The sequence below is a fragment of the Dryobates pubescens genome, chromosome Z, assembly GCF_014839835.1.
Source record: "Dryobates pubescens isolate bDryPub1 chromosome Z, bDryPub1.pri, whole genome shotgun sequence".
NCBI lineage: Eukaryota > Metazoa > Chordata > Aves > Piciformes > Picidae > Dryobates > Dryobates pubescens.
Genome location: NC_071657.1, coordinates 133042918 through 133068823, shown reverse-complemented (window position 1 = coordinate 133068823; position 25906 = coordinate 133042918). Strand labels below are relative to the sequence as shown.

Sequence of the window (25906 nt, the reverse complement as noted above, 5' to 3'; positions counted from 1 at the left end):
GCCTCAAAAGGACAGGTAAGGAACTTAAATGACCTGAAGGTATTTGTAGTTTGATGTTAGGTGGCTTTTTCTGACCCCCATCAGAGATTTGTGTGAGGGCAAGAGGAAGCAAAAAAATGAAACAGCTTGGTATGGGGGGGGAGGAATAAAACACAACCTGGGAAACTCAAAGCTGGAGCTATGCTGAGGGAAAGAGGTGAAGGTTGCTAAATGCTGGCAAGCCAAAGGCAGCAGTACAATAAGGCTAGCCAAAGAAAAAGCTTCAGGAACAGTTTGCAAGAGCAAACCCAACTAACATATCCCTCTCCAGACACATTAGGACCAGGGAGCTTCCTGGGGAGTCCTGCAATTGGTTCAGGCATGTAGGAGCATGTTGGGAGTGATGTGCTGTGAGACTAGCTCTTACTGCAGGTACTTGGGGAAAACATGGGGAGAGTTCTGTGCTCTAACCTGTCTCTGAATCCCTCACAGGCTTCATCACCTTTGATGAAAAGGTAGTGGAACAACAACAGTAAACGCTGTTCCAGGTTCATACAACATTTAGCTCATTGTGACTGGGTAGAGCCTCCTGCTCTCACCTCCCACCTCAGTGCTGGAAGGCTGGAATGTGGTGGATTTGAGCCTGGATGTTTTTTGGTTGATGCCATTCTGGGGTATGTAGAGTGGTACACACGATGCCTCTGGAAAAGGCAGAGAAGATTCTTTCCAACTAAAAAGCTGGTGTACAGGTGGAGGTGTGCTGCTGGAGAAGAGAGAATGCTGACTGCAAGGGGAAGCTGGACTTTGTGACACAAACTGTTCATCAGAAGCCTTGGATCTTGGAAAGAGGAAGGGGCCACTTGGTGTTTGTTCACTTGTTCAGGGTCTCCTGGATATCTCAGAGCTTTTAAGGAAACCAAGCAGCCTTGGAGTAAGATCCTGGGAGGATGAAATGGTTGGCTGAGCAGGGGCAGGGCTGAGTTGAGGTGGAGCTCTCTTGCAGGGGAGAGAACTGGCAGAACTGGCATGCAGGAGTCAACTGCATGGTAAGCAGTACAGTGCCAGCTAATCTGTAAATGCATGAGAAGTAACAACCTGGTGCTTGAGTAGCATCTTATTCCCAGCAATGCAGGTGGGTGCATGCTAACCTAGCAGGCTATGTGAGAAGTGGTGTGACACTTGCCAAAGACCAAGTAACAGCTGGGAGGTAGGGGCAAGAAGGAGCCTGGAGTTACGAACTCCTTGTTTCAGTGGCAGCAATGAAGTCTTGGGAGAAAAGGGTCTGTAATGGCTTCACAGGTGGATGCACAGAGGAAAACCAGCTTCAGAATTCAGTGACCTGAAGAAGAGAAAAAGATGGTCCCATTGTGTAAATCCATGGTGTGCTGTGGGCTGCTCTAGTGTTCTGCCCATGTTGAGAAGGAAAATAGTGGTAATGTTTGGGATAGGAAGAGGGTTTCTGCTACCAGCAACTGAATGAATTTGGATTCCTTGCCTTAAAAACAGGGAAATGTGCTTGAGGTCTGTAAGGTCATGACTGGCCAGGTAGTGGTTAGGGCCTGACTATACAGAGAGCAAGAACTGAGGGCTGAGTCTGAGAAGTGGAAGGTTTGGAAGACGAGGACATAGCTCTAGGGCTGGTGGTGTCTCTCCAGCAGGTGGTGTGGATTATGTAGTTCAAGGGGTACCTATCTAATGGTGTTCAGCAGCCTTTAGTTCATTCTCTAAAGGTTCTGTCTGTGTCTTTGCACAATCTGTAAGCCCTTGGCATACAAACTGGGAGGTTAGTCCTTGGAAATGCCACTGCCTGCCATGCTCTGATAACCCTTCTTGAGGACCCCCCTTGTAGGATGCTGTGCTAGACTGTGATAAGTGGCCTGATGGCAAGGCCAGGCTGGGTGTGCTGCTCACTAGCATGATGTTCTCTGAAACATTTGGAACTCCAGAGCTTTGGTCCAAATGTGCTTGTGGCCTGAAGGGAAAGTGGGGAGAGGAACCCATGGATGGCTGCTGCTAGTACTTTGTAAATCTGGTTCATCACAGAATTCTCAGGGTTGCAAGGCACCTCAAGAATCATCTAGTGCCAACCCCCCTGCTGTGGGCAGGGACACCTCACACTAGAGCAGGTTGCCTGAGTTACATCCAGCCTGGGGAATGGGGCTTCTGCCCCCTCCCTGGGCAACCTGTTTCAGTGCTTCACCACCCTCATGAAGAACTTCCTGACATCTGATCTCAATCTTCTCTCTAGCTTGGCTCCATTCCCCCCAGTCCTATCACTCCCTGACACCCTAAAAAGTCCTTCCCCAGCTTTCTTGTAGCCCCCTTCAGCTACTGGAAGGCCACAATAAGGTCACTCTGGAGCTTTCTCTTCTCCAAACTGAACAACCCTGCCTGTCCTCACAGGAGAGGAGCTGCAACCCGCTGATCATCCTCATGGCCCTTCTCTGGACACATTAAGCTTTGCATTTGTAGAGAAAGTTTTCACTGTTGTGCTTGAATAGATCAGGTTAGGTGATCCAGCCTCCTCTCCAAAGTGTGGGAATAAGTGGTGGCTGCATTTTTCCCCCTTTCAGTTCAAGTATTGCTCTATAAACCAGGCTCCTTGCTGCTGTTACATACATAGAACAAGTTACATACATAGAATAAACCAGGTTGGAAGAGACCTTCAAGATCATCGCATCCAACCCATCAACCAATCAAACACCACCCAAACAACTAAGCCACGGCACCAAGCACCCCATCAAGTCTCCTCCTAAAAACCTCCAGTGATGGCGACTCCACCACCTCCCCAGGCAGCCCATCCCAATGTGCAATCACTCTTGTGTTGCTGGTATCCTGCTACTCGAGTTTGCAGGCAGTGCTTCTCTCTCAGCACCTCCAGTACTGGCCCTAACCTCTTTGGGTCTGATCTGTAATGAAAGCTGTACCGGTTAAAGCCTTTGGAAGTTTGGGCTTTGATTTGGGGTGGGGAAGGGAGGTGTTGAGGCTGCCACAGAAGCTAATACAAAGGATTAATATTTTTTTCCTGTCAGGCTGGCTTGAGCTTGGCAAGAAGTCAATGGAAACTTCACATGATGTGCCTTAAAGCCAAGCGGTGGAGTGGGCTGGCCAGAGTTGGTGTTGAACAACATTAGCATGAGCACGTGTTTGATTACCTTGAGTTGTGTAACGAGTGGCTGCCCCTAGCTGAGCTCCCTGAACTCGGAGGGGGTTTGCTCAGGCTTGTTGGCCCTGGTGATTAAGTGTTTTCCTGGTGAAGCTGCTGGCTGTGCTGAGCAGCTCAGTGCACGCAGTGTGAGCACTTGGCACGCCAGCCCGCCTGTTATCTCGCTGGCTTGCTGCTGCTACTGAACAAAAGCAAGGGCCTTGCATCATTAAACTTAAACCTTGGGGTTTTTCCCTTGTGAGTTTTGTGGAATCTGAAGACATCTGCTGCTGCTACTTGATTTACTGTGCTGTTGGTTGAAGCAGTGCCGCAGCATATGCTCAGAGGTCCTCTTGAGCCTTTCAGAAGTTCACTTTCTTGCTCCTTCGCACTATAAAGCAGCCAGCTTGTCCTGGCTCTCTGCTCTTCAGACTGCTTTGTGTTGTAAACAAATGCAGTTGTCTGTGGGAGTGCCTGCTGGAGCAAGATGAGCAAGATTAGGCTTGGAGGGCTCTTTTCCTTCTGTCTGTAACTTGAAGATACCCGTGACTTTGTTCAGAGCTGTACTCTCATCTGCTGCAGGAGCAGCTAGGAGCAATTCGGTGCTCTGGCTTCGGTAGAGGGCCTTCGGGGTTCAGGTGAAGATTTGCAGGATGGATAGGGAAATATCACAGAATTGTCAGGGTTGGAAGGGCCCTCAAGGCTCATCCAGTTCCAACCCCCACTGCCATGGGCAGGGACGCCTCACACTACATCAGGTTGCTCACAGCCACATCCAGATTGGCCTTAAAAACCTCCAGGGATGAGGCTTCCACCACCTCCCTGAGCAACCTGTTGCAGTGTCTCACCTTATGGTGAGGAACTTCTTCCTAATATCTAATCTAAATCTCTCCTCTAGCTTGGATCTATTCCCCCTAGTCCTATCACTCCCTGACACCCTAAAAAGTCCTTCCCCAGCTTTCTTGTAGCCCCCTTCAGATACTGGAAGGCCACAAGAAGGTCTCCCTGGAGCCTTCTCTTCTCCAGAATGAACAACCCCAACTCTCAGTCCTCACAGGAGAGGAGCTCCAGCCCTCTGCTCATCCTCATAGCCCTCTCTGGACACTTTGAAACATGTATGTGTGTGTCTGCATGCACACACCAAAGGAGCAGCAGATAGCTACTTTTTTGCTTCCTGCTAGCAAAATACTTGGTTGCTGCCTGCAGAGCGAGAACCAAACTGTTGCCTGGGTTCAGCTGGATGTATTTTCACTTCTAGTCAGTGCTGTGAAGTCAGGAATGGAGTTGGAGGGTGTTGTCTTGAGAAACCTGATGGGAAGCTGCTTGTGCTTGGAGTTCTAGCAGCCCTAGCTGCTATTTGCAATGTAAATTGCAGATACAGTCAACTGGCCTCTGAATAGGAACTTGTATGAAATGGGCACCAGTCTTGGCAGTGCTTCAGGAGTTCTGTAATGCTGCTCCTACTGTACTGGAGCACCCTTTTATTGCAAGAAATTGTGACATTAACTTAGCCCACAACGTTCTTGAAGCCAGCCTAAGCAGCAAGAAAATACTGCCTTTGCAGTCTGCTGCTTTTCTCTCCCTGAAGGAGGAGTTTGGAAATAGCTGCAGTTTCTTATACAACTGCTAGCATTTGTTACACATCTGTTGGGAAAGTGGTTGGCTGGGTGTGTGTGTGTGTTTTTTTTCTCTCCAGAAGTTTGCCAACCTTTGCTGTTGTGGATGACACTAATCCTGTAATTGAGGGGTTTAGCTGGACGGTGAACCTCCTCTGTGCTTACTGTTCGTGGGGTTTTATTTATAGAGGGCCAGCAAGTAACAGAACAGAAACAGACAGTTTGTTACTGCTCCTAATGTTCTCAACCCCTTTGCCATGTGCAGAGTCTTGCACAGGCAGTTAGTTGTCTGCCTGATGCAGAGGAAGGTTTGAGTCAGATCTTCCCTGCTGTGGAAGTGGAGGAAGGGCTGGTAGTAACCTGGTGGGTGTTGGAGTGGGAGGGAGAGTTCCCCTGTGAAAGCTTGATCACAGAACGGTCAGGGTTGGAAGGGACCTGGCAAGGATCAGCCAGTTCCAACCCCCCTGCCGTGGGCAGGGACACTAGAGCAGGTTGCCCAGAGCCACATCCAGCCTGGCCTTAAAGACCTCCAGGGATGAGGCTTCTACCACCTCCCTGGGCAACCTGCGCCAGTGTCTCACCACCCTCATGGGGAAGAACTTCTTCCTAAGGCCTTATCTAAGTCTCCCCTCTTCCAGCTTGAATCCAATCCCCCCTAGTCCTATCACTACCTGACACCCCCAAAAGTCCCTCCCCAGCTTCCTTGTAGGCCCCCTATAGATACTGGAAAACCACAATAAGGTCTCCTCAGAGCCTTCTCTTTGCCAAACTGAACCACCCCAGCTCTCTCAGCTTGTCCTTGTAGGAGGGGAGCTCCAACCATCTGGTCATCCTCATGGCCCTTCTCTGGACATGTTCCATATTCTCCCAGACCCTCACCCACCTTCATGTCATCATCCTCCTGCCAGCAACAGGCTGGCAGTGAAAAATAATAGCAGGATGGGAAAAAAAGCCAAGGTCCTGTGGTACTTAGGGTGAGCCCCAGCACTGCTTGTACCAGTCTGTCCTCATAGGAGAGGAGCTCCAGCTAGCTCCAAGCTATCACTTGATAACTGCTTGGACCTTGAGCCCCTTGAGATGTTTCTGGATGTAGAAAGGCAAGATGCTGTAAGGTGCCTGTCTGCAGCAGATAGGTGCTAGTGTGGGGACTGTCCTTTGGGGTGGATCAAGGTAATGAGGTCAGAAGGGACTGAACAAAATGGCCTTTGCAAAACAGTGATTAAACCCAAAAGAAACTCTCCAGCTTCCCAATGCATGACACAGCAATACATATACTAAAACCTGGGCTTCCTAGTTTGAAAAGCTCAGGCTTTTAATACCTGGTCACACAAAGATCCTTACATCTACATCTTAAATCCCCTGTGCAAATCTTCTGCCAGGAGTCCCATATGTAAGAAACCTGAGATGACAAAGGGAAAATGCAGTGGGAACTGATTGGGAGCAGGCCTGAATGCTCCCAGTTCATGAAGGTAAGCCAAGTGCAGTCACAGGATGATAGGGGTTGGAAGGGACCTCTGGAGATAGAGTCCAACCCCCCTGCCAGAGCAGGACCATGGAATCCAGCACAGGTCACACAGGAACACATCCAGATGGGGCTGGAAAGTCTCCAGAGAAGGAGACTCCACAACCTCTCTGGGCAGCCTGTTCCAGTGCTCTGTGACCCTCACAGTGAAGAAGCTCCTCCTCATGTTGAGGTGGAAGCTCCTGTGCTGTAGTTTATACATAGAATACATAGAATAAACCAGGTTGGAAGAGACCTTCAAGATCATCGCGTCCAACCCATCAACCAATCCAACACCGCCCAAGCAACTAACCCACAGCACCAAGCACCCCGTCAAGTCTTCTAAAAACCTCCAGTGATGGCGACTCCACCACCTCCCCAGGCAGCCCATTCCAATGTGCAATCACTCTTTCTGTATAGAACTTTTTTCTAACATCCAGCCTGAATCTCCCCTGGTGCAGCCTGAGACTGTGTCCTCTTGTTCTGGTACTGCTTGCCTGGGAGAAGAGACCAACATCTGTCTGTCTACAACCTCCCTTCAGGTAGTTGTAGAGAGTAATAAGGTCACCCCTGAGTCTCCTCTTCTCCAGGCTAAGCAACCCCAGCTCCCTCAGCCTCTCCTCGTAGGGCTTATGTTCCAAACCCCTCACCAACTTTGTTGCTCTTCTCTGGACTCGTTCCAGCAAGTCAACATCCTTCCTAATATCCATATATCCTTCCTTATATCCATTGCCCCTTGAGGTGAGGAAAGCAGAGCTGGGATGTTGCTTTTAACCAGGTCAGGGCTGTGCTCTGCAATGGTAGAGATCCTTTGTCAGCTATTTCTTGGCACATGGAAGGCTAAAAAAGCAGGGTGTCAAACATCAACACTGGGACGCACCTTAAGATATGCCCAGAAGCAAAACTGTGTAGGGGGAGACCACAGCAATGGAAAGGGCTGAGTTTGGAGCAAACATTTGTTGAAGCATGGGGCTGGATGGGTGGGAAAAGGGAAGTCCTTAGCAGGAGGAGGTGCAGGGCTGTGTAAGAAAGGGAAACAGACCAAAAGAAAATGGGTTTAGTGTTGTAATAAGCAGAAAGATGTGTGTAGGAGTGGAGCTTTGGAGGCTTTGGGATGTATTTGCATGTGTTGGGAGGGGGGAAGCCTAAGAAATCTCCCTAAGGATTAGAGGAAGAATAACCAGATATTTTTATCCTTGCTTTGCATCTAGAGCCATAGAAGGCCTTGACTTTGGAAAGGACCTTAAAGATGACCTATTTCCACACACACCTCCCCTACTGCTGTGGGCAGGGATACCTTCCACTAGACCAGGTTGCTCAAAGCCTCATCCAGCCTGCTCTTAAACACAACTTCTCTGGGCCACCAGTGTCCAATCCAAACCTACCCTGCTCTAGTTCAAAACCATTGTCCTATCACCACAGGCCTATATAAAATGTCCCTCTCCAGTTCTCCTGTAGCCCCATTCAGGTACTGGAAGGCCTCCCTGGAGCCTTCTCTTCTCCAGGCTGAACAGACCCAACTCCCTCTGTCTGCTTCCAGCCCTCTGATCATCTTTGTGGGTCTCTTCTGGTCCTTTTCCATCAGGTTCATGTGCTGCTTGTGCTGGGGTCTCCAGAGCTGGCTGTAGGACTGCAAGGTGGGGGTCTGAAGTGTGAAGGAGAGAGGCAGAATCACCTCCATTGACTTGCTGTAAACTGCAGCTACAGAATAGGGCTGAGTCAAGCAGAATGAACTGGGAGGTGTCGGATGGTTAGGGGCAAAACAAGGACACCTCTTAGCTTGAGCAGGGCTGTGGGTAGCATGCTTGGACCAGTGCATGAGAATCACTGCCACAAGTTCTTCCAATGCACTGAGTGAGTAGCTTCACACTTTGGACAGATGGGTTAATAAACCCTTTATCCTGACTTCCCTTTCCTATCCTCTTTACCCCAGGCACATCCTACCCCCAGGCTTCCCAAATGCTGCTTTCCCCTTCTCCCCCTTAATTTTGCAGGGTTTTTGCACCCCAAATGGCTAACCTGAGGAAAACTGACAGTTTAAGTCTTTTCCTCAGCACAGGATAGACTTATTTAGAAATCTCATGTCTTGCTCAACTCCTGTGACAAAACAGAGTCTGTTAGATTGGGAAAACACTGGGATGAAAGAAAGCCAACCACCCTCAACAACCAGCTCTTTAAGGGCTCTGCTGCTATGCAGCCTGGGCACAGGGACCTGCACCCCTTTCCTGGGGAGGAAAAATACAGCTCCCAAACCCACCCAAAATACAGCTGCCAGCAAGCTTCTGGCACAGCATCTGTGAGCAGAGAGGTGGCCATGTAGCAGCCTGTGGCGTGCCAGGTTTGGTCTGAGAGGCTGCCAAGTGTCAGCGGGTGCCCATGGGGCTGGGCTTGCCTCTTCCTCTGGGGATAGTGGTGGTGGCCTCGTCTCACAGTGGTTTGATGGAAACCTACAGCCTCAAATTGCTTTCTTGCCTTCTGCTTTAAAACTGCCCTTTCCCCCCCTCAGTTCAGTAGCCTTTGTGGGTAGGAAGAGCACAAACTGAGAAGACACAAGGCTGCTTTCCTTAAAGCGAGACAAAAAGTCCCTTTCTTGCAAGAAGGAGCTGCTATTTTTCGTGTCCCTAGTCCATCATGGAGAGAATTACCTCCTGATTTCATCCTACCATTTTTCTAGTGATGTGGAGGCTTGAGTATTACCACTCTTCTGTGATCCCAGAATAAGTTCTATAGCTCTCTGTCATGAAAACCTTTTCCCAGGAGGACTTTCTGAAGTCATTTCATCATGCCCACCAGCACCCAGAGTTCACCTTTTGTTCTTTTGAAAGGACCCGTATTGGGTATGTCTGCCCTCCACTGTGTGTGAACCAACCAGGTTGGTTATGAATCATAGAATGGCTCTGGTTGGAAAAGAACCTCAGAGATCATCTCCTCCAACCTCCCCACCATGGGCAGGGACACTTCTCAACTACACTCAGCTGCTCAAGGCCTCATCCAACCTGGCCTTGAAGACCCTCAGGGAAGAGGCTTCTACAACCTCCCTGGGCAGCCTTTCCAGAGTCTCACCACCCTCCTACTGAGGAACTTCTTTCTAAGATCCAGTTTAACCCTGCTCTTCCTCAGCTTCAAACCATTCCTCTTTGTCCTGTTGTTAGACACCATCATAAAGAGTCCCTCTGCAGCCTTCCTGTAGGATCCCTTCATGTATTGGGAGGCAGTTGAGCCTTCTGAGTTGCTTGGACTTGGATTATCTACATGGCTGTAGGATGGTTTAGTTCCTTCACCATTTGAATAGTCATAGAATTGAATTGTCAGGGTTGGAAGTGACCTCAAGAATCATCCAGTTCCAACCCCCTGCCATGGGCAGGGACACCTCACACTAGATCAGGTTGCTCACAGCCACATCCAGCCTGGTCTTAACCTCCAGGGATGAGGCTTCCACCACCTCCCTGGGCAACCTGTGCCAGTCTCTCACCACCCTCATGGTGAAGAACTGCTTCCTGAAGTCTAATCTAAATCTCCCCTCTTTCAGCTTGAATCCATTCCCCCCAGTCCTATCACTACCTGACACCCTAAAAAGTCCTCCCCAGCTTTCTTGTAGCCCCCTTCAGATACTGGAAGGCCACAAGAAGGTCTCCCTGAAGCCTTCTCTTCTCCAAACTGAACATCCCCAACTCTCTCTGTCCTCATAGGAGAGGAGCTCCAGCCCTCTGCTCATCCTTATGGCCCTTCTCTGGAGAAATCCCAGCACCTCCAGATCCTTCCTGTAATAGGTGCTTCAGACCTGGATGCCTTAAAGGCCTGCAGGAGGATCAGCTCTGGGTCTGGAGCTTGCAGTTGTTTGCTGTGCCCTACTCCATTTGCAGCGTGCCCCTGAGCTCCTGAACACTGAGCTGTCAAACCACAGACACAGGTAGCTGCAGACAGCTGGGTGTGCTCAGGCTTGTGGCTTTGCAATTCATGGCTTGCTAGCAAAACAAGCAGAGGCTGGAGGGTTTCTCTTCTGGGTGCCTGCAAAAGCTGAGGACTGCTTGAGCTAGGGAACAGAGTCTGGGAGGATTATTAAGTACTGGGTGGCTTAAGTGTAAGTTAGAAGCAGTGCATGAGGACTTTCCATCCCTAAGCCCTCTTGGCTTTTGGAGTGAAGTGAGCTGGGATTGTAAAGGCTCTTTTCAGGTGATGCTGTAGCAGTGAGTATAGGTAAAGCAGCAACTTTTTGTGGGAGCTAGTCCCCCTCTCCTTTCCCCTGGGGTGCTGCTGAGGCACAATAAATGGGAGTAATGCTGTTGTCACACACTATACTGTCCAGGTCCTTCATGAAGCATGACTTAAACTTATTTGGTCAGCATAGCCCTAGCAAGGCAAGCAGCAGGGAAGTGCAGGCTTTGTTCTTGCTGAGTACTTTGTGAGTAAGCCTGCTCCTACACACCCCTGACACCACCAAAGTGCCTTTTACGTAGGTCTGGAGCCCTCTGTCTGGGTTTGGCTCTTTCTGCATTGTCTATCACTTCATCTCTTTCCCAGTAAACCCCCTGCAGCTCCTCTTCAAGGCAGGCTTGGGAGTCAGGTGCCTGCCATACCAGAAATGCTGGTTTTTCTACCATCTCTTTCTCACTCTTGACTGATACCTGAGCCCTTCAGCCCTGCACTTGGGATGCTTTCTGCTGTGAAGCTGCAAGGGATATGCCTTCCTTTAAACCCTTGTTTGGCTCCATTCTCCTCATCCTGAGTGAGGCTTCAGAGCTCTCCCTGTGTTTTATGTTTTTGGAAGAGCAAGCCAAAGAGGCTAGAGAAGAGAGCAAAACTAGAAATGGGTAGATTGAGATTGGATGTTAGGAAGAAGTTCTTCCCCATGAGGCTGGTGAGACACTGGCACAGGTTGCCCAGGGAGGTGGTGGAAGCCTCATCCCTGGAGGTTTTGAAGGCCAGGCAGATCTAAAGCAATCTGATCTAGTGTGAGGTGTCCCTGCCCATAGCAGGGGGGTTGGAACTGGCTGATTCTGGAGATCCCTTCCAACCCTGACAATTCTACAAAGAGAGCCATGAGCAGCAATCCTGTGCCTGCCTTTGAGTGCAAACACTCCTGTGGGGAGAAGGCTCTCAGGCTTCCCGTGGGGACAGCACAGGGAGACTGGCTTGCTGGTGAAGGACGTTAGGAACAAGCTCTTTAGCAGGAGGGTGGTGGACCCCTTCAACAGGTTGTCCAGGGAGGTGGTTGGGGCCCCATCCCTGGGGACATTCAAGGTGAGTCTTGACTGGGCACTGGCCAGTGTGATGTAGTGGAAGATGTCCCTGGTGACCTTTGGAGGTCCCTTCCAACCCATCCCATCCCTATGACTATACCCACAGGGGGTTTCTGTAGAAATACTTTCCACATTCTCACTGAAAAATAACATCAGTAAACACTTCCCAGTTCCTTGGCCACAAGTCAAGCATATTGCTCCCTTCTAGGAGGAACTCTGTATCAGAGATAAGGCTTTGTGTTTGGGGTTTTTTCTCATGCATGCTTTGCCTTATCAAAGCTTCAGAATGTCTAAGCTTGTTGCACATTCTTAAGTTGAAATGCTTTCTGTCTGCTGCAGTGTGAGATCTGTCCTGGAAAGCTTTTTTTGATAGTGAAATCTGGTCTAACCCTTCTCTCCCTCAGCTTCAAACCTTTCCTCTTTGTCCTGTTGTTAGATACCATCGTGAAGAGTCCCTTTGCAGCCTTCCTGTAGGATCCCTTCATGTATTGGAAGGTTGTTGAGCCTTCTGAGTTGCTTAGACTTGGTGGATTGGCTGTAGGATGGTTTAGTTCTTTCACCATTTGAATAGTCATAGAATTGAATTGTCAGGGTTGGAAGGGACCACAAGAATCAGCTAGTTCCACCCCCCTCCTATGGGCAGGGATACCTCACACTAGAGCAGGTTGCTCAGAGCCACATCCAGCCTGGCCTTCAAAACCTCCAGGGATGAGGCTTCCACCACCTCCCTGGGCAACCTGTGCCAGTGTCTCACCACCCTCATGGGGAAGAACTTCATTCTGAGGTCTTACCAAAATCTTCACTCCTCCAGCTTGCATTCATTCCCCCTAGTCCTATCACTGCCTGACACCCTCAAAAGTCCCTCACCAGGTTTCTTGATATTGGAAGGCCACAATAAGGTCTCCCTGGAGCCTTTCCTTCTCCAAATTGAACAACCCCAACTCTGTCAGCCTGACCTCATAGGAGGGGTGCTCCAGCATTCTGGTCCTCAAAGGAGAGGAGGAGCTGAGAAACACACTCTCCAGCTTGGTTTCTTTTTCTCCTCTTCCCTGCAAGATGACCTCAGGTTTCTGTGCTTTAAAGGAAAGAGTGTGCAGCCTGTTCAAAGCAAGCCTACCATTTGCAGTTGCCTCTCTTGCAGCACTTCTCTGATGCCTTCTGCAAGGTGTTTCACCCAGCAGCTGATTTAGGCACACAACAACTTGCCACAGACAGACACCAGTGTTAAGAGGATCCTGGAGGTGCACAGGCAGAGATGTTAACAATATAAAACCAACTATTATCTAAAACTTGTTTGCTTTGTTCCAGATCAGTGCACAGCAACACTGCTAGTTTAACAGCCTGTGTTTCCCCCTCTTCCTTTCAGCACTGTAGCTTTAGGGATTGTTTTGTTGTTGTTTTTTTTCCCCCATCCTTGGAGGTTTTTAAGGCCAGGCTGGATGTGGCTGTGAGCAACCTGATCTAGTGTGAGGTGTCCCTGCCCATGGCAGGAGGGTTGGAACTGGATGACCCTTGGGTTCTCTGCCAACCCAACAAAGGGACTTGGGGGTACTGGTTGATAGTAGGCTGAACATGAGCCAGCAGTGTGCCCAGGTGGCCAAGAGGGCCAATGGCATCCTGGCCTGCATCAGGAACAGTGTGGCCAGCAGGAGCAGGGAGGTCATTCTGCCCCTGTACACTGCACTGGTTAGGCCACACCTTGAGTCCTGTGTCCAGTTCTGGGCCCCTCAGTTTAGGAAGGAGGTTGAGTTGCTGGAAGGTGTCCAGAGAAGGGCAACAAAGTTGGTGAGGGGTTTGGAGCACAGCCCTGTGAGGAGAGGCTGAGGGAGCTGGGGTTGCTTAGCCTGGAGAAGAGGAGGCTCAGGGGAGACCTTCTTGCTTTCTACAACTCCCTGAAGGGAGGTTGTAGCCAGGTGGGGGTTGGTCTCTTCTCCCAGGCAACCAGCACCAGAACAAGAGGACACAGTCTCAAGCTGTGCCAGGGGAGGTTTAGGATGGATGTTAGGCAGCAGTTCCTCACAGAGAGATTGGCCACTGGAATGTGCTGCCCAGGGAGGTGGTGGAGTCACCATCACTGGAGGTGTTTAGGAAGAGACTGGATGAGGCCCTTTGTGCCACGGTTCGGTTGATTAGATGGTGTTGGGTGATAGGTTGGACTTGATCATCTCTGAGGCCTTTTCCAACTAATTCTATTAAGGAGGTTTCTATTCTGTTCTAAGTTTGTGATTCAGGGAAGAGCACACTCAAAACTCTCTCCTGGGGTGCACTGATGAGGGGTTTTTGAGTCTCTTTCATATGCTGAAACTTTTAGCATGGCCCTACTAGACTCTTTTCCTTCTGATGGACTTGCCCTTGGGTGTGAAGGTGTAAGATCCCTTAGCCTTGGGATGGCATTGCAGCCACCCAGAATCAAACAATGGGCAGGGAGGGGTCAGTGGAAAGGCTGAAACTTGGCACCTCAGGTATTGTGAGTGAAGAACAAGAATAGTTTGATGTGTAAACACATCTGTCAATGAGATGCCTCCTGTCAGGAAGTCTGTTTGTTCTGCTTTTGCTGTCCCCATCCTTTTTATGCTGGTACTTTGTCATCCCCTTCTTTAAACAACAGAGCTCCATGCTGTGTTTGCTTCTGATGTTGCTACTAATGCAAGGGTGAATGTAGTTGGGGTAGTTTCAGGCTATGCCTTGAAAATTTCTCATAGCTCTTGAGCAGAAAAGCAGCAAAATGTAACTAAAGTCACTACTGGGTGTGAAAATAAGGGAAAATAAAGGTTATTGTAAACAATAGCAGTGGAGAGATAAGGAACTTAAACTGGCTGTACCAAAACAGTTTCTCTTCTCCAGCCTGTCAAGGTCCCTCTGGATGGCAGAAGAGAGGTGGTCACAAGCCAGCCTCATGAGGTTCAACAAGACCAAGTGCAGGGTCCTGCAGCTGGGTCAAGGCAATCCCAGGCACAAATCCAGGCTGGGCAGGGACTGGCTGGAAAGCAGCCCTGAGGAGAGAGACTTGGGGGTGCTGGTGGAGGAGAAGCTCAACAGGAGCTCTCAGTGTACACTTGCAGCCTGGAAAGCCAATCAGATCCTGGGCTGCATCAAGAGAAGTGTGGCCAGCAGGGCAAGGGAGGGGATTCTCCCCCTCTACTCAGCTCTGGTGAGACCCCACCTGGAGTACTGCCTCCAGTGCTGGAGCCCCTATTACAAGAGGGATCTGGAGGTGCTGGAAGGTGTCCAGAGAAGGGCCAGGAGGATGATCAGAGGGCTGGAGCTGCTCTCCTGTGAGGACAGACTGAAGGAGTTGGGGCTGTTCAGTCTGGAGAAGAGAAGGCTCCAAGGTGACCTAATTGTGGCCTTCCAGTATCTGAAGGGGGCTACAAGAAGGCTGGGGAGGAACTTCTGAGGATCTCAGGTAGTGATAGGACTGGGGGGAATGGAATGAAGCTGGAGGTGGGGAGGAAGTTCTTCCCCATGAGAGTGGTGAAGCCCTGGAATGGGTTGTCCAGGGAGGTGGTTGGGGCGCTGTCCCTGGAGGTGTTTAAGCCCAGGCTGGATGAGGCTCTGGCCAGGCTGATCTAGTGTGGGGTGTCCCTGCCCATGGCAGGGGGGTTGGAACTAGCTGATCCTTGTGGTCCCTTCCAACCCTGACTGATTCTATGCTACTCTTCTTGCTGTTTTGCTCTGGAGTGCTATTAACTTGTTTCTGCTCGAGCTTGGCTGCAGTGTTTTGGTGAAGTCTAACAGCAGCTTTCTCTGCTCTTTTTCCCTCCCTTCTTCTGTCCAGGGGGCAAGGGGAGGACAGCAAAGGAGAAGCTGGTAGCTTCCCCTGGTCTCTGACCTGTATGTTTTGTCCGTATTCATTGTGTTCCTTTGTAGTTTTGCCTGTAAACACAGCTTTCATTTGCTTCTGGCTGGGCTGGGCTGGCAAAGTGAATGTTGGGGGTGGGGTGGGGGAAATTCCAGCCCACCTCAGGGGTTTTTGTGAAGTGTCCTTTAACGAGGCTTGCTGCTCCTTCCAGCTCGCAGGGACAGCAGTTCTTGCCATCGGACTATGGCTGCGGTTTGATTCGCAGACCAAAAGCATCTTTGAACTGGAATCCAACAACACAACCTTTTACACAGGTAAGCTAGGAGGGGGCTCAGGGTGGGAGATCACAGCTTTGCACCCTGGCTTTCAGGCTCCTTACAAACCTTTGTCTTCCTTGAAGGCTGGGGACAAAGGCAGGCTGGAGAACAGAAGGCTCCTGGGGGGGGGCACCTTATAACTGCCTTCCAGTACCTGAGGGGAACCTACAGGAAGGCTGCAAAGGGGCTTTTTACAAGAGCATCCACCAATAGGATGAGGGGAAATGGATTTAAATTGAAGGAGAATAGGTTTAGCTTGAGTCTTAGGAAGAAATTCTTCACTATGAGGGTGGCAAGGCTCTGGAATGGATTGTTCAGAGAGGTGGTGGATGCCCCCTCTCTGGAGATGTTCAAGGCCTTGAGCAGCTGAGTCTAGTTGAATGGGTATCCTTGCCCATGGCAGGGAGGTTGGATTAGATGATCTCTAAGGTCTCTTCCAGCCTTGGCCACACAATAAAAGCAGCCCTAAACTGCTCTGGGCAGAGAGGAGCTTCCCCTGGCTGGTGCAGGGGGCAGCTCTGTGTTGGGAGCTCCTGAGCAGACAGCAGCAGTCACGTTCAGGGTTTCTTGGCCCTCTATGCATTGTGTATCACTTCATCATTTTTCCCAGCTATAAACACTGCAGTTAAGCATTCTGTAATCCCAGACACTCCTGGTAGACACAGGGGGAGTCTCTGCCTGATACTTCTCACAGTATGAGTCAGCAAAGTTTCACACCCAGGAGAATAGAATAGAATTAACCAGGTTGGAAAGACCTCAGAGATCATCAAGTCCAACCTATCACCCAACACCATCTAATCAACTAAACCATGGCACCAAGCACCCCATCCAGTCTCCTCCTAAACACCTCCAGTGATGGTGACTCCACCACCTCCCTGGGCAGCACATTCCAATGGCCAATCTCTCTTTCTATGAAGATCTTCTTCCTAACATCCAGCCTAAACCTCCCCTGGCACAGCTTGAGACTGTGTCCTCTTGTTCTGGTGCTGATTGCCTGGGAGAAGAGACCAACCCCCACCTGCCTACAACCTCCCTTCAGGTGGTTGTAGAGAGCAACAAGGTCTCCCCTGAGCCTCCTCTTCTCCAGGCTAAGCAACCCCAGCTCCCTCAGCCTCTCCTCACAGGGCTGTGCTCCAAACCCCTCCCCAGCTTTGTTGCCCTTCTCTGTACACCTTCAGCAACTCAACATCCTTCCTAAACTGAGGGGCCCAGAACTGGACACAGGACTCAAGGTGTACCCTAACCAGTAGTCACAGATGACACTAATAACTGTTTTTCTTCTGAAGTGGCCAACTTAAGCTACCCACAACTCCAGCTCTGGCCTTATCTCTCTCAGAAGGAGCATTTACTCTTGCAGCCTTTACAGCCCAGTGCATGCTAATTGACTCTACATGCAATGGAAAGTGTGCACAGTTGTCTTGGTGAGCAACTATTAGAGGCAGGCTAGAGCAATTCAGCTTTAGTTAGGCCATGTGGAAGTTATTCAAAGAATCACAGAATGGTTTGGGTTGGAAAGGACCTCCAAAGGTCATCCAGTCCAACCCCCCCTACAGTCAGCAGAGACATCCTCCACTAGAGCAGGTTGCTCAGAGCCTTCTCAAGCCTGACCTTGAAGATGTCCAGGGGCAGGACCTCAACTACCTGCCTGGGCAACCTGTTGCAGAGTTCTGACACCCTCATGCTAAAGAAACCATTGCCCCTTGTTTTATCACTCCAGGCCCTTGCAAACAGTCCCTCTGCAGCCTTCTCATCAACCAACATCCCCAAATCTTTCTTCAGAGCTACTCTGAACCCCCTGTGCACCCAGTCTGGATTTGTGCCTGGCATTGGCCTGGCCCAATTTGCTGTATGGCTTTCTTGAAACAGTATTGATTTGCTCTCTGAAGGCCAGAACTAATTTTTTTATCTGTATTGATAGAAATTTCATCCAGATTCTACATGGTGTGTGCTTGTCTCATGTTTCACCATCTGAATGATGCCTTCTTTGCTCTCCATGGGGAGTTGGTTTCCTTGCTAGCTCCTGGTGCTCTCACCAGCTAGCAGCTGTAATGCTCAGGCTGTGACAGTTCCCAAGTGTAAAATGAGAGGATTTGGTGTAAATGGAGGCTTTTAGCCCAGAAATATCTGCTCTGTCTGCTCCACCATGCTTGCTGCCTCAATTCTGGGTGTAATGAGTCTCTCCAGGCCCTTGGATATGGTTTGAGAAAATGCTGAGTTCCTTGTTTTGAGAGAGGCTGCTGGGTTGGGTATCTGGAGTGTGGGCTTGCACTGCTGGGGAATAATTCACTCTTTCCTCATGCTAAACCAGTGTAGGAAAGCATCTAAAGCCTGGTGTCAGAGCCCTCAACACAGGAAGGACATGGACCTGATGGAGAGGGTCCAGAGGAGGGCCACAGAAATGATCAAGGGGCTGGAGCAGGACAGGCTGAGGGAGCTGGGATTGTTCAGCCTGGAGAAGAGAGAGGGTCCAGGTAGACCTAAGAGCAGCCTGCCAATAGCTGAAGAGGGCTCCAAGAAGGCTGCAGAGGGACTGTTTGCAAAGGCCTGCAGTGACAGGATGAGGGACAATGGTTTGAAATGAGAGAAGAGCAGATTGAGATTGGATGTGAGCAACAAGTTCTTTAGCATGAGGGTGGTGGAACATTGGAACAGGTTGCTCAGGGAGGTAGTTGAGGCTCCATCCCTGGAGATCTTCAAGGTGAGGCTGGACAGGGCTGTGAACAACCTGATCTAGTGGAGGATGTCCCTGCTGGCTACAGGAGGGTTGGACTGGATGAGCTTTGGAGGTCCTTTCCAACCCTAACCATTATGATGCCTTTTAACACCCATTCTCCTGGAGGCAGCATGCTTCAAGAATTCTCAGCTGGCAGTACATCACTAGCTGCAGCTGTTGAGCTGCAACACTCTCTTCATCTGTAGATAAGTTGGTAATTCTAGCCCTGTGCCAGTTTTAAAATGCCTCTTAGTTTGTCTTGGGTAGCTTTATCCTGCCCACTTTCTGAAACTGGGGCTGCAGTAGTGGTCCACATGAAACAAAACCTTCAACTTAATGATGACAGTAGTCAGAATAAGAACTCTCAATATTAGCTTCCCCATGAGGGTGGTGAGACCCTGGCACAGGTTGCCCAGGGAGGTGGTGGAAGCCTCATCCCTGGAGGTTTTGAAGGCCAGGCTGGATGTGGCTCTGAGCAGCCTGATGTAGTGTGAGGTGTCCCTGCCCATGGCAGGGGGGGTTGGAAGTGGGTGATCCTTGAGGTCCCTTCCAACCCTGACAATGTGGTGATTCTCTAATACATTTCTTCCCAAGCTCTGAGATGGTAGCTTTGAATTGCAATCACAGCCCTTTTGTTCTTGCTTGGAACATCTCACTCAAGAAGCTACAAAACTTGTCAGAAGCTACAAATGCTATTTGTGGGGCAACTGAATCCATACCCTGCTGCTGAGATCTCCCCTTACCTGTCTCCATGTCTCTGTTTCAATTCTCCTCCCTAGGAGTTTACATCCTGATTGGAGCTGGTGCACTTATGATGCTGGTTGGCTTCTTGGGATGCTGTGGTGCATTGCAGGAGTCTCAGTGCATGCTTGGCTTGGTAAGTGGTTAAACTTCTAGCAGCACAGTAAGTGAAGGGAGGAAAATGCTCCCATGCTGATTTGTTTAGGCTCCACAATGTTTGTTCCAACACATCTTTGCTTCCAGAATGCCCAAGTGTTACACAGAGCTTCCATTTTTGGCCCTGAATGTGCCTGTCCATGTTGTATTTGAACACAGGGTGACCTCAGGAGTTGGTGACAGGGTCAGATATTGAGGTATCAAGACTTGGGGAGTGTGTGTGAACACAGAGCTAAGACACTGACAAGATTGCTGTTTATTAAACACTGTGTCCTGGATGTTGAAGGCTGGGCAATCTTTAATCTTTGAGCCCAGAGCTGTAGTATTTGATCCTTGAAACAAGCCTCCACTGTTCCAAATCACAGGATGAGCTTTTTCTACTTGACAACTGCTCTGCAAGCCAATTATTGGAGAGCAACTTCATTGTTTGCAGAGTGGAGGGACCAGTGGAGCTCGCTGGGTTGCTTGCACATCTGTATACTTGTGGAACTACTCATCCACATAACCAGAAGATGTAGTTAATAAAAGACTATTGCTATAGCCAGGGCCAGAACAATTCCCCTTCTGTGTAATGGCAGAAGTTCATTTCATGTGTGTCTGGCAAAGTAATGCCTCTAGCCTTCTAATTCTGAGCATCCTTTAAAGTGCCTTCAGATGATAGTGGTGGCTTGGGACCTGGCAGTCAAGTGCCTGCAGAGATGACACTCTCATTGCTGTCTTATGTGATGCACAACAAAGGAGGGACCATTAGCTCTCTGGGAGTTGGTGCCAAGCTAGGTATTAAGTGATGACTCCTAAAGCAATAGATGTGACAAAGCAGAGGAGAGAATTGGTGTCAGCTGTTGTGATGGCCAAGTGACCTAGGCAGCTTCAAAGCCTGAGCTAAGAGGCGCTTGAGTTTTTAATTAGCACTGATCAAAAAGGAGGGCTTGGAAAAACACTGCCAGGCTTTCTGACTCTCCTGGGGAGAAGTGCTGAGCCAGTGCAGTGCCCTCTTTCCTCATCTTGCCACTGTTCCAGACCTCCCTTGAGCAACTCTTACCAGCAGGTTGACTGCTGGGGAGTGGACAAGCTTGCAGTGAACCTGTGTGATGCTGGTTTGTGGTCTTCCGATCTCAGTGAGCTGACCTTGTTTTTTCCCCTTCTTTTCCAGTTCTTCCTCTTCCTTTTTGTGATTTTTGCCCTTGAAATTGCTGCTGCAATCTGGGGATTTGCAAACAAAGACAAGGTAGGTTTCTTTTAAAAGCTGGAATGCTGCAACAGGTTGCCCAGTGGAGCTGTGGATGCTCCATCGCTGGAAGTATTCCAAGTGGCAGTGGATGGGGCTTGGAGCAACCTGCTCCAGTGAAAGATGTTGCTGCCCATGGCAGGGGGAAGGGACTACACCTTTAAAGGTCCTTCCTGACCCAAACCAGTCTCTGATTCTGTGATACTGCCCACAGAAAGGCAGCAGTCTGCTGAAGTCTATACCAGAATCACAGAGTTGGCAGGGTTGGAAGGGAGCTCAAGGATCATCTAGTTCCAACCCCCCTGCCATGGGCAGGGACACCTCACACTAGATCAGTCCTAGTCAAAACTTGATTACCTAAGCCATTTGGGGGAGAGGAATAATCAGTCATAGAATGGTCTGGGTCAGAAGGGACCTCCAGCAAAACAATGTAGGAGCTTAGACTTATTTTTAAACACTTTTAGACTTTATAGCAAAGAAGCCAGAATCCAGCATGCTAGAAATGCCCTCTGGGCATTACCTGGCTGAGCTGTGAAGCTTTCATCACTTCCAGATGTGAGCTGGCTCAGCTACAGGCTGAATGGTTGTGCATCTAGAAGGTGACTTACCTGGACTGTCCTCTCAAGCAGTCAAGATTGTCTCTTGTTTCCACATAAAGTGCTTGTAGATCAGGGTTGGTTTTCTGCTTGTCTTGTGGAGAAGGGGAATACAGCAACTTCTAGGGTACAGAAATGAGGAGGGGACATTTTTGTGTGTGTGCAGCCAGTGGGTGAAGACTTTGTCTTCTCTCCTCCTAGAAGCTCAGAGGTTTGGAAGGAAAAAGTGAACCTTATCTGCTCAGGTGTGGCTTTTAAAGTGAGTGTTGCAGTTAGGCTCACCTGTTCCTGTTGAGAAATGCTGTCCACCACCCTCTCTTTCTACATGCCAAGAGAATTAGTGTTGCAGGCTGCAGGATTTCTTAGGACCGACTCCAAACTATTCTGTCTGTGTAATTAAGGCAGTGATACAGCATAACTGATTGCTATCCTCTAGGTTATTGAAGAGCTGAAGGACTTCTACAAGGAAACCTACAACAAGAGATCTCAACCAGCTGCCAAGGAGACCCTGAAAGCATTTCAGTTGGCTGTAAGTATGGGGTGACACTTCAACTAGGCAGTAATGCAGCTTGTTGGCACTGCTCTGGGTCATTAGGCCCCTGTACAGATCTGGCACCTTATGAACCAGAAGAAACTCCAAGGATGGTGCAGAGAAGATCTTTTTGTGTAGCATCAGTGAGTTCAGGATGATTCTTTGTCCCTCTGAACTTGCAAAATGCTTACAACTAGTTCCTGTTTTCCTGAAACCCAGATCTGTGGGGGTTGGTCTGGAGGATCCTAATATATAGTGTTTGGCTATGTGAGATTTGGGCTTTGGGGGTCTGTAAGGGAGCACAAGCTGTCCCCACAATTCAGGTGTTGTATGGGATCCAGCCCTCCCTTTCAGAATCCTGTCCTTTTCAAGTAATAAAGGCTCCTTAAAATCAGGTTTAGAGCAGGATTTCTAAGCCAGTTGGCTTGTGGTCTGTACTACAACTTCATGTAATCCATTTCCCCTTATTTCCCAGGTAGGGAGCAAGAGTAAAGGATTATTTAACCTGACTCTGGTTTTCCCCCCCACCCTCTGTGTTTTCTCTTGTAGCTGGACTGCTGTGGTCTTACAGGATCTTTAGAGCAACTCCTAATGGACACCTGTCCCAAGAAGACCTTGATTGAGGCAGCTTCTGTGATGGTAAAGCATGACTGAACTCACCGATGGGTAGAATGAGAAACCTGCTTCTGAACAAAGCCTTCTAGTCCACGGGGGAATTCCCACGTCACACTCACTTAGCAACCTCTCTCTCCCTCTCTAATCAGTCCAGCTGTGGAAAATCAACAGGCTGCTGCTGTGGAAAGAACAAACAGGGTCAGCAGGAAGTCTGAGCCTGCACAGGAAATGTGGTGTGTGTGTCACCACCACTCACATGGACAGACAGCAAAGGCCAAGGCTTCATCTTCCTGGCCTGCATCAGGAACAGTGTGGCCAGCAGGAGCAGGGAGGATATTCTGCCCTGTGCTCAGCACTGGTTAGGCCACACCTTGAGTTCTGTGTCCAGTTCTGGGCCACTCAGTTTAGGAAGGATGTTGACTTGCTGGAAGGTGTCCAGAGAAGGGCAACAAAGCTGGGGAGGGGTCTGGAGCACAGCCCTGTGAGGAGAGGCTGAGGGAGCTGGGGTTGCTTAGCCTGGAGAAGAGGAGGCTCAGGGGAGACCTTCTTGCTGTCTACAACTACCTGAAGGGAGGTTGTAGCCAGGTGGTGGGTGGTCTCTTCTCCCAGGCAATCAGCACCAGAAGAAGAGGACACAGTCTCAAGCTGCACCAGGGGAGGTTTAGGCTGGATGTTAGGAGGAAGTTCTTCATAGAGTGACCATTGGAATGTGCTGCCCAGGGACGATGGTGGAGTCACCATCACTGGAAGTATTTAGGAAGAGAGTGGATGGGGTGCTTGGTGCCATGGTTTAGTTGATTAGATGGTGTTGGGTGATAGGTTGGACTCGATGATCTCAAAGGTCTTTTCCAACCTGGTTAATTCTATTCTATTTGAGCAGCTACCAGGCTCTCAAAGATTTATACCTTTAAAAATTCCTTTTTCTTGGCTACCATGAAGTCTCTCTGGGGAAAGGATTGTATTTAATTCTTTTTTTTTCCTGGGAGCTTCCAGCTGGCCAAGCTATAGCCTAGCATGCAGCTGAAGAAATCCTGGCATTCCCATGCACCTTGTGTTGATAAAGTGTCTGACAACATCAAGAGAGGCTTCAAATCATAGAATCAATAAGGTTGGAAAAGACCTCAAAGATCATCAAGTCCAACCTGTCACCCAACACCTCATGACCAGTAAACCATGGCTCCAAGTGCCACATCCAATCCCTTCTTGAACACCTCCAGGGATGGTGACTCCACCACCTCCCTGGGCAGCACATTCCAATGGCCAATCTCTCTTTCTGTATAGAACTTCTTCCTAACATCCAACCTAAACCTCCCCTGGCACAGCCTGAAACTGTGTCCTCTTGTTCTGGTGCTGGTTGCCTGGGAAGAAGAGACCAACTCCCTCCTGGCTATAACCTCCCTTCAGTTGTATCTGTGTTTTGAGAGGGGCTCAGCAACCTCCACCCTGATGCTGGCAGCCAGTAGTAACAAGCTAAGTCTGACCCAACTGCTGCTGGCCCTGATCTACCTCATCAGCTCTGCAGGGGTTGGGAATCCTGCTGTAGTGAAGGCACAGTTAAGAAGTTTAGATACTTGGAGGAGTATCAACCTCTTCTTCAGCAGCTGTTTTGTGTTGGAACATCCCTGGTTTTCTTTAAAGGTGGGGAAAATGAAGCCATTTCCAAGCAGTATTCCAAAGATGGAGTCTTCATCTCCACTTGCAGCAGACTTGGCCAAAGGTGCAGCAGGAATTGGCAGACTTGAGCACAGACAAGTAGGAACAAGCCCCTTGATTGTCTGTAGGAAACACTAATGAAGAGGTGGTTTTCTTTTCAGTCATGCCCTGCTGCCATTGATGATGTCTTCAATTCAAAACTGAATGTGATTGGAGCAGTTGGCCTTGGCATTGCTGTCATCATGGTGAGTTCCCAGATGATGTAGAAGGTAGCTGCATGGCCTGAAGGATGCTTGCAGCAGAAGACTGTGGACCTCTGCCTGGCATGGCAGTCCCCAAGCCCCATTCTGCTGGTGGCATGTACCAGCAGGATCAGGGTGTGTGTTGCAGGGCTTGAGGCAGCACAGAGGGTGGGGTGGCTTGGACCTCCCTGCCTTGGATTAGGATCTGCCTCCTTGTAGTGGAGCAGTGGGGAGGTTTTATCAGTAGAGTGTGTGTGTATATATACATAGGGTGGAGATGTATTGGTCATGTTGCCAGCTCATTCCTCAGTCTTAATATCTCTTAAGGATCCTTGCTTTTGTTTCCTCTGCCACAAAGAGTGCCAGAGAGCTGGATAAGAGTTGCTAGGAAGAACATTGGCACTTCTGGTTTGACTTCTCTGGAGGAATGTGTGTCATGGATGCAAATGTCTGCTAGGGTGGATCAATGACTTCTTAAGAGGCATGGCAGTGGTTTGTAGCAGAGTTGTCTGGAAGTGTTGAGGGTGAAGGAGATCTATGAAAATGGACTGAAATTTGGGGCTGGGGAAGAGGGGGGGAGGTGGGAACTTCAGGAAGTGTTGATATGGCTCCTGGGCTGGGAAGAGCAGCTACACTCCTTCCCATGTTGATGATAGAGGATTGTATCCAGTTTGGGCCCCTCTGTTCAAGGACCTCAGGAAACTGCTTAGAAAAGTCCAGGGCAGAGCCACAGAGATACTGAAGGCAGTGGAACATCTCCCTGCAGAGGACAGGCTAAGGGAGCTGGGGCTCTACAGCTTGGAGCAGAGGAGCCTGAGGGGTGACCTCATTCCTGTTGGTAAAGATGTGCAGGGCAGTGTTGGGAGGATGGAGCCAGGCTCTGCTCAGGGATGTCCAGTGATAGGACAAGGAGCAATGGGTGCAAGCTGGAGCAGAGGAGGTTCCACAGGAACAGAAAGGAAAACTTTTTCCCTATGAGGCTGCCAGAGCCCTGGAGCAGGCTGCCGAGGGGGGTTGTGGAGTCTTCTGCTCTGGAGATGTTCCAAACCCACCTGGATGTGTTCCTGTGTGACTTGCTGTAGGTGATCCTGCTCTGGCTGGGGGCGGGTGGGTGGACTGGATGACCTTATGAGTTCCCTTCCAAACCCTAGCAAGTGACTGTGTGACAGTCTGTGGTGGTGCCTTGTCCCCTGACTCCTCCTGCATCTGCTTTCTCCCCAGATCTTCGGCATGATCTTCAGCATGGTCCTGTGCTGCGCTATCCGCAGGAGCAGAGAGATGGTCTGAAGAGCTAATAAAAACCCCCAAACACATCCCACCCCTTCAAGACTGCTGCACTATAAAAACCTTTCTCATTAACTTTAGAGCTCTGAAAGCATTTCTTAAGAGAGGAAAAAAACACAAAGAAAAGAAAAAGTTATATATTTGTTACCTTTTTAATGCTTTATTTGGTACTGATGTAGGTTTGCTGTTTATGTTCCTAGGTATAAAAGTGACCAAGGTATATCTGACTTCAGACAAATACTGTATATAAAATGCCTGACTTTCTTGGAACTTACTTAATTTGGATGTAATTTATGTTGGAGACAATTTGATACTTTAATAAAGAGTAAGATGTATTGTATGCTTGTGGAGGAGAGTGGTGTGGTCAGTTTGGGGCACCTCAATGCAGGGGAGACGTGGAGGTGCTGGAGCCAGGGCAGAGGAGGGCAAGGAAGCTGGGGAAGGGCCTGGGGAATAAATCTGATGGAGAGCAACTGAAGGATGATCTGGATGAGGGCATTGAGTCCATCATCAGTAAATCTGCTGGGGGCAGGAGTTGATCTGCTG

General features: G+C 49.5%; 1 protein-coding gene across 1 annotated transcript in view; it reads left to right on the top strand.

Moving 5' to 3' along the window:
* Positions 1-25700, top strand: part of CD9 (CD9 molecule) — a 29435-nt gene extending 3735 nt beyond the window's left edge. Inside the window, exons 2-8 of the mRNA XM_009907259.2 lie at positions 15495-15597; positions 19093-19190; positions 20364-20438; positions 21471-21563; positions 22116-22205; positions 23996-24079; positions 25298-25700. Of these exons, the coding sequence (XP_009905561.2) occupies positions 15495-15597; positions 19093-19190; positions 20364-20438; positions 21471-21563; positions 22116-22205; positions 23996-24079; positions 25298-25363 (609 nt within the window). The 3' untranslated portion in view covers positions 25364-25700. The remainder of the gene's footprint in view (positions 1-15494; positions 15598-19092; positions 19191-20363; positions 20439-21470; positions 21564-22115; positions 22206-23995; positions 24080-25297) is intronic.
* Positions 25701-25906: the final 206 nt, after the last annotated feature.